This window comes from Schistocerca cancellata, chromosome 3 (genome assembly GCF_023864275.1).
Source record: "Schistocerca cancellata isolate TAMUIC-IGC-003103 chromosome 3, iqSchCanc2.1, whole genome shotgun sequence".
NCBI lineage: Eukaryota > Metazoa > Arthropoda > Insecta > Orthoptera > Acrididae > Schistocerca > Schistocerca cancellata.
In genome coordinates, this window is record NC_064628.1 from 579976973 (window position 1) to 579986094 (window position 9122).

The following is a 9122-nucleotide window of genomic DNA, read 5'->3' on the forward strand; positions in this document are numbered from 1 at the left end:
TCTGTCTTCCTATTTTTACAGTTGTCCTTAACATAGAAGAAACAAGTTCCTTTCTCTGTCCTCAACAGTATTTTTCCTTACAAACTTCCATAACAGTGTTTATATGAATCCTCAAAATGTCTGCAGTTCTTTTGATTGTCTTTGCTAAAAGTTATAGAGTCACCCATTGTCTCTCTCCTTCTCAAAATATTCCAACACTGAGTGCACAGCCGATGTGTCTGACCAAGCAAAATGTGAACAGAGCACTAAACTTTCCATGTAGCAACCACTCTTTTCTGCACAGTTCTTCTCCAAGCTTGAGACATGCGGTAGTGCTAAACAAATTTAATGCACAGGGAAACAAAGCACTCAACAAAACAGATCAGAGCCGATAGGTTACCAACCACAAGCTTTACCATCTGCAAATGGCTGTAGTAGCCATAGGAAGGACATTTGGCAGTGGTGAACAGAGCAATAGGTGCAAACAAGTGGATTCTCTGAGTGACTGTTGCAGTGCTAGAGCAGCCCTGTAAACAGTGAAACGTCAGTCACTTTGTTGTCCTGTTTCAGGTTTAAGACCTTTCAGTTTTATCAACAATGTACTATTTTATATTGAAAACTTCAGCATATTTAAGCAATTTTAACTTTACTGCAGTAAGACTGACATTGGTTCCCTTTTCTACCAGCCATTTTATAGCTTTCATAGCTCTTTTTCATGACCCAGTTTCAACTGTAACAGTACATGAAGCATTGTATGCAATTGTAATGATGGAGGGCTCCAATTTCAGCAGAAGATTACATAAAAAGTTTTGAAACATTTCTTTATTCCCATATACCTGATGATCTTCAGGTTTTTTACTATCAAAAATTAAATGATACACCCTCCAGAAACCACAGTTGCCTTTAAATGCCAAAAAGCTTTTCTCATTTCCCTTTTGAATCTTTATTCCTTATGGTAAATACGCAAAAATATTTTTCTAGTATCACTTTCTGTCTTGTCAGTCCACACATTTTGCATCACATGCCTTATTCTGACACAGCCCTCATTGAGATAGTAAATTGTGTTTCTCACAACTGCATTCTTAAATTTCACAAAGCTGACAATGCCGCCACTGACAAATACTGTTTCTTTCTGTTGTTAATTTCATACAACATGCTTATGACACTAATGACCCTAATGTTGGATGCCTATAAATTACAATAAGGATGATAGTTATTATCACTAATTAATTGAAAATAATATTTATGTTTTGAAAATTAAAATTATAAATTAAATGATATGATTTTCATGCTCTAGTGTCACACTGTAAGCATTTTTGCTTTCATACCATGATCCATTAATATCTCCACTGTAACATACTGCAAGTTTTGGTACAGTTTTGATTTCACAAAAACTCACAGAAATGATTATGTGCCTGTTTATTGTTCACTTATCTGAAAAATGGATGTGTACACTGTTTAAAATAATGGTACTTTCTGCAGGAACAACTGCCCATTCTGAGGGAAGTGATGAGTTGCATCAGAGGTACAAAGACTGGCAAATAAACAATGAGACTGTGAAACAATTGGAACAAAGTGAAGTTGGACGAAAAGGTCTTGCAGAGGAAGCAGTGAGACGTTATGGAACCAGCTGGCCAGGAATAGCATCATTGGTGTCTGACGTTCGCACCGTGTGTCCATTGCTGCATTTGGCAAGACAAACTGTTCCACCCATTCCCTTCTATGTTGTGAAGCAACCACGAGGTGAAATTGCTGATGTAGATGTTGATGTTGATGCAATATTAGGTCGCTACATTCCAAGAAACACCGAACAGAGGCGCTATGTGACAGCTATGCAGCAAGTCTTCTACCGCTTTGTTGCCCAGGGTGAGCTCCGCCGCCGGGAAGGTGGACAACAGGTGCTGCTAATAGAGCAAGATGCTAATCCTAGTAATGAATATCCTGATTGTGACATGTGGCTGAGTAAAGACATTGTTCCAAGATATGGGCGTGTAGACTGAAAATATTTTTGACAGAACTTGTGTGCTTTTAGAAGACTTCACACAGGCAGTTCAGTGAAAGAAACATGTATTGCATGGTCAGTTGTATGAAATAATTACATCATCAGCCTGTGATATTTGCTAGTCCCTCTATTCACTTTAGTTTGTTCCTCATTTACTTTGGAAATAAATCAAACTGCTGGCTGTCAGTTGGTGGGTACTAAAATTTTCATCAACAGCTGCATATTTGAGACCAATCAGTCTCAGGGACTTTTTGATGTTTGAGCAAAAGGAAATTAATATCTTGGGTCTTATAGATGTATACAGTTTGTATGGACAAAACTATTTTATTGAAAAACTTTGACTTTTATAAAGAAACATAAATTTTCCAATATTTGAGATACAATAAAACTTTTTCTACCATGAGAACCAATATTAGAGTTGTACTGACAACAGTTTTCACTAAAAAGTATGGTGTAGCAAGCCGAGAAGAAGTTGAAATACATTCCTGAGTCATAGCTCCACCAGCATATGCAATAGATAAGCCAGTAATTAATTGTTGTTTTTCACACCAAAAATTAAATTTCAGAAGACTCTACTCTCTTTATTCCATCACATTATTTAGATGACAAACTGGTATGCTTTGACAGTGTTTAAAAAAATTAACTTCAAACAAAAGAGTGTAAGAATTTGTTTTATGTGGTCAATTTTGTCTGCTGATGATGTATCAGAGTGTTGTACATAAGAATGTGTTGAATATCGTGATCAGAGAATGTTTTGAATAACAAGCAAATGTTAAATGCTTCGCTTGTACATATATATATTACATATATTTAGAAAGAAAAGTTGTCTTGTAAATGTGAATACTGTGCTGTTTCATTTTACAGTAACATATTTTGGTGTAATATGTCATGCCACCTTCTAGGAAACTACTTCTGCCTTCAGCTAAATGTGTGTGTGTATATATATATATAAATGTTTGTGTATAAAATAGTTCACCTGACATAAAACATAGTTATGAATGCCAGTTGTTGTTGCATTTACATTTTCTTGTTGCCCCCTCAAGTTAGGTGCTCTGTGAGAAAGCATAAGAAGAAGGATAAAGAAAACAATGGTCTGTTAAGACATACATGGACATGAATAATTTATGTCATTAAAATATGAGGATGCAGTGTATGTGTAAATATTGTCATATTAAAGGAAAGTATGAGGAAAATTTAATGTAGGACAGGAACTGTTATTTTCAGCACTGTCATTTCATATTTTGTGACTCGGACACTGTTTGGGTTTATATCTGAACTGCATATTGAGGTGTGGAAAAACAGTTTTTTAATCTCATATGATGTATGAATTTATAGTGTTTCACTGTACAATAAGTGCTTTCTCTGATGCAATTTTGTCATTGGTGTACTTATAATTGTCAATCTATTGATAGCTTTTGATGTTTCCATTTTAATGTGAAATCTTCAGTGACATCTAGTTTGGTATGACAGTAAATATAACTCAGATCACACAGAAAATTTAGTTTATTTCTCTCTCCATCTTAGGAGAGGTGATCTTTCACTAATTTGATATCTGAAATCATCAAAGAGCAGGTGGACTTTTTCTTGTATGAACTTCACAAAACTAAGAAAACGTCAGGTTACCAATCACTTTATAAATGATATAATGTTCAAAATATGGAAAATCAGCTTGGTTTTAAAGGTTTCAGAACTGAGAGAACAAAGGGATTTGAATTTAACAACAATGGAGATTTCAAGACACAAGAATGAAAAATGTGTAGGGGCAACCACTACTTTTGATGAGTAACAGACCATTGGTTTTAAGCACATGCTCTTTTATGTAGGTTTAGTACAACTCTCTCAAGGACAACAAAATGCACACTGTGTGCATGTGGATGACACAGTGTGTGTGTGTGTGTGTGTGTGTGTGTGTGTGTGTGTGTGTGATTATTAAAATGTTAATAAAAATATGGGGTTAAAACATTCCCATGAGCAGAGAAATATGGGACACAGATATAACCACAAATGTAATGCTAACAGGAATAAAACTGCATAACTTTTAATAATATATGTGTAATGATTAGTAAGTCATGTATAAAAGACTGAAAAGTATGAGACTAAAGACCAAGAGAGTGGCTTACAGTGATAATAATAAATATATTCAGACATGAAAAGGAAATGTAAACATATGAGAGTATTCCACTACAACGCAAGCTTTCACATGTGGACACATTGGTATTCTCTATGCTGTGTTGAGGTTTGTCTGTGTTCCACAAGAGACACTAGTGGTGAGTTAATGAACAATGTATAATGTTTGATGTAGTGAGCTCTCATTCATTAAAGCTTTATTCAGTTTTATTTCCAGTGTCATCTCCTCTCTCTTATGATGATTTAAAATTTTCACGTATGAAATGCATCAGTACCAGTCATTTAGACAGTCATCTCCTCCAATATTCACACTTATGTTTAAAATATATGCATTTATATGTGTTTTCAGATAAGATAAATTGAAGAATACATAAAAGGCTTCAATGGCTTCAGGTATATCTTACCAACAAATAACTCTTCCATTATCTCTTCACTTTTTGGATGCATAGAAGCCTCCATGCACTTACCATTTGTCACCAAAAAATGAACCCTTCTGCTGCTGTCTCACTTTTGCAGTAATCACTACAATAGTACCACATACATTTGGTGCATATTCACTGAAGGTTGTCATTAGTCCAACACTATGAGATGTCAGCTCTCCATGATATTTCCATCAGTTTCATTGTTACTTTTTAATTGTTTGATGTTGCAAAATTAGTGGCTACTCAACTGGCAACATATACTTGTAGCAATTTAAAGTTATTCCATTTTTCAGATATTTACAACAAAAGTGAGTCACAAAAGAAGAAATGGAAAAAGCCTACAGCTGTGTTGTTGGTTGCTTCAGGTATACATTACTTCATATGCTATAAATTATTTCATATGCTGACACACTGTTTGAATAATGTCAATTTATTTCCTTCAACTATATCATGATCAACAGACAGTGGCAGCAGAACAATCAGTTGTCATCACATCCACACTTACAAACAGAGCACAACTCTGAGCAGTTGTTTCACTCATGACACTGTAGGCAGGGCAATTTTCAGACATGTTACATCACATTTTGCACTTATGGCACATGAATGCTGTAGAGTAATTATCTTTCCCTCACCAAAGAAATGCTTCACAGTGTGGAACTCTCATGAACTTGGTTTCTTAGAAAAAATGACATTTCTGTCGAGCTGGAGACCACAGTGATTGTTTGTTTCAAAAGTAATTTATTATCTGGCACAATCACATTCATCTCTAGAAACAAATATGATTGTGCTGGATAATAAATTACTTTCATACAGTTTTCTTACTTTTCCACAAGTATTATTCCCTTTTCGTCTCTCCATTTTCAAAGTTCATTTTTTTCTGTTGACTGATTAACTGATTGTTATTGGCTTTACTCAGTTTTGTATCTTGTCTTAAGTTTAATCTTACTGCAGATCTCTTCATGTGATTCATATGCAGCACTTTCTGTATTTATATTCTTCTTCCCAGTTCGTCTTCATGTTTTTCCATTAATTTCATATCACTGCCTAGTTAACTGCTCGTCACTGCTGTAACTGCAAGTCAAGTTTTCCTGTCCTGTCATTGTGTTTCAGACAGAATTTCAGAATTTATCATCTAAACATAAAGTTTTTTCACAAACAGTTACTGGTATCTACAAAGGACATTGTTTCATCGGAAAGTTATAAAGATCAGCAAAGACAAAGAAACACGAAGTTCTACATCTTTCATCCTCATATTTTCTGAGACATATAAAGGACCTGAACTGTTTTCTCATTACTGCTATTAGCACCCTATCTTCATTTTTGTGTTAAATGTCAGATTCAGGTGCAACTATTCCACAGTTGTTCCAAATGCAGTAACAAAAAATTCATAGTTCTGTTATTTTAAATATTTTTTATCAGCACATTGATTTTCTCTGTATTGCATTCTGTGGCATTTATTTTGAGAATTGTAAGCAGCCTTGAACCAGGAAATTTGAGCTGATGTGAGAATGTGTAATTTATTTTGCTGTAATTGTCTTCTTGCTTAGTGACAATGTCTTTCATTATGAGGATAAATCTGTGTAGAATGAAATGAATATTTATATTCCTAAACATTTACTTAATATTTGACTACCTTTAAAAAAAAGTGGGAATGAAAGCTGCATTCACAGTATTCTATTTCTGTATAAATGCAGAAGTGACTGATGACTAGGTTTTGATAGGTAAAAGAAAACCATTGATCTCATGAACTGATGGTTCCACCTTAACTCAAGTACTTTTTTTCCATGTGTAACTAAGCGCACATACTATGCAGAATTTAGTGAAGATTTATGAAAGCCATATTAGGTCCATGCATGCCATTGAAATATGAATGTGTATAGGAATTAAAATACAAATGATCAACTGCAACAAAACAAAGTACTGCTAGAGCCAAAATTATTTTAATAAATTCACAAAAGGTGTCCATGTTTGAGAATTTAAAATATGAGTAACGACCTGCATTGTGATGGGTAATACATTAGCAAGTTTATTAAAACAAAGTGTGGTCACGTATGTTGAATGCCCTTGTGATTTTAATTTATATATGATGTTACCACATTTTACTGTATCATGTTGATATATTACTAGTTTCTCTATATTCTGAATAAATGATAAACTTTTGTAATAGGTTCCATTTAAAAGACTATAACATATAATACTAATTTTTTGGGAAATTATACAATGACTGGTTTTTAAGTACTCTACCAAAGTGCCAAGATCTATACTTATTTGTCATTATGGCACAGTAAATCTATAAAAAATGTCTTGTTTATTATGATGTGTGGTAGGCAAGAATGTCATTAGAAATTACAATTTTCTTGGAACTGAGTTATGTACTGTAAAAGTGTACTGTATCTAACTAAGGGGACTAATGCAATGAGCTTTTTCATTATATGTGGCAAATTGTTTGAACATGTCATTGTACCTCTGCATCTAGAACATAATATTTATGAGATCATGTACAAAAACCCATTATCATTTGAGTTTCCGTAGAAACATCATTTTAAAATTAATCTTTAAATGATGAATTTTGTACTATTATGTTTTGTAAATAATTTTTCAGAAAATGAGACTAATTACTATGCTACTTTTGGATCACATATCTGTTCCTGTAATGTATAAAGTATTTTCAATGTTTTGCAGATACCAAGAAGAACAATTCAGTATTCCAAAGAGAGACTGATTGTACCAATTTTTGAATGTAGTGATTTTTAGGAAAAAATTTTGTATTTTAAGTGGCATTAGTAACCTAGTGTCTTTGTACAATGTTATAACAGCTGTACTTGCTAACCTATTAAAGTGTATGATATCCATTAATTATTTGTTCCATTTTAATTTAAAATCTGCACTTTTACCTACATCTACATCTACATTTACATCTATACTCCGCAAAACACTGTGAAGTGCATGACAGAGGGTACATCCCATTGTACCAATTATTAGGGTTTCTTCCTACTCCATTCATGTATGGAGCATGGAAAGAATGATTGTCTGAATGCCTCTGTGCACGCTGTAATTATTCTAATCTTGTCCTCATGATCACTGTGAGAGTGACATGTAGGGGGTTGTAGTATATTCCATATATTATTTGGAAATAGTTGCAAATATTCAGTAACAGCAACCTCTGCATTACAAGAATTTTAATGTTACGTTTGTATCTATAAGGCCACTTTTGGTTTGACTATACCATGGTTTGTTAAAATTAAACTTACCTGATCCTAATGACTGTCAATTTTAGATTGTGAAAACAACCAGTGGCAGCGCATTATGTTGTCAGGATCTTTCATATCAGACAACACATTTTCTATGACTATGCATGAGGTGTTTGATTTAAGAACAGTGGCAGAATAGTCACTGCCTAGCCCCTGAGAGAAAAGAGAGGAAGTGTGCTCAAGAGATATGATCCACCAGAAGAGAATATGATGGCAAATCAACTAAAAACTTGTAGTGCCTCTCTGCATACAAAATAATTGTAATTTGACTGCAGTGGATTAAACAAATATTTTGTACACAACCAAAGGTAGCTGGTATCAGATGATCATATTTCCTTTAGACGAACATAAGGTAGTTTATGAGCTTTGAGCTAGCAATCAGTGGTGTCCAAAACTTTTGGACTACTATATCAATTGGAATAAACCATCATGATCATGAAAACACTGTGGTGTGAATCTGACTTTGCAGCCCTGACAGCTTTCCAACTCAAAAATTTCAAGGATGATATGGAAACCATTGGGCATCAAAGGTATCACTGATATTGATCGGATAGCTTCTTCAGTTTCTAACCCAATCACAGTGTTCCCAGACCTGCACAATCACAACAGGTAACGTTATTAGGAAAAAATACAGATCTGCTGCAGAGCCTCGCGGGCAATAATGTATGATAACCAACATACTCTGCAGTCAACTGTGGTTCCACAGCATTGTATACCTTTATCAGCCGTACGCAGACTTGCTTTACAGATGATGATCATGTAAATGCCTCAATCCCACACTGTTCACACTCATTCCCATTTATTTGGTCAACACGTTTTGCCCACTGTTTAAGCCATTTCTGTAACTTTCCTAATTTTCTGTACATGGTATTTCTATGTTCTTAACAACCATTAAATTCTATGTTATATGGCATCACATGACATCCAAGTGACTTAGGAGTTTACGTTCTCATGTTAATACAGTGACCACAGGTTTTTTTGACTGCTTAATGTATGTAGGAAATGGATGTTGTGTTCAGCAATAGATACCATGTAAGGAGAAAATGATGTAACAGGAGGGAGGATGATGATAATGTGAGTTGCTGCAACCCACACAATGATTGCATTATGCTCCCAGTATTGAGATAAATCCAATTTTAAAATAAACAATACACTTGAAGAATTGAGGAATTGGTGGAATGTAACATCAAAGGAAAAATCAAATAGAGAAAACTGTTAAAAATAGATGAAAGTGGAACAGATGACTAGTAAAGGAGGCAAAATTTCCAACACTCCTCATAGAGTGATGTAAAAACAGAAAATATGAATCTAAAACAATGGAAAGTCCAGAATGAAGTAACA

The 9122-nt window shown here is 34.3% G+C and overlaps 1 protein-coding gene across 1 annotated transcript in view; it reads left to right on the top strand.

The window, feature by feature from the left end:
* LOC126175440 (neurotactin) overlaps positions 1-7386 on the top strand; it is a 264898-nt gene extending 257512 nt beyond the window's left edge. The window contains exon 9 of the mRNA XM_049922242.1: positions 1462-7386. Coding sequence (XP_049778199.1) covers positions 1462-1979 — 518 coding nt within the window. The 3' untranslated portion in view covers positions 1980-7386. The remainder of the gene's footprint in view (positions 1-1461) is intronic.
* Positions 7387-9122: the final 1736 nt, after the last annotated feature.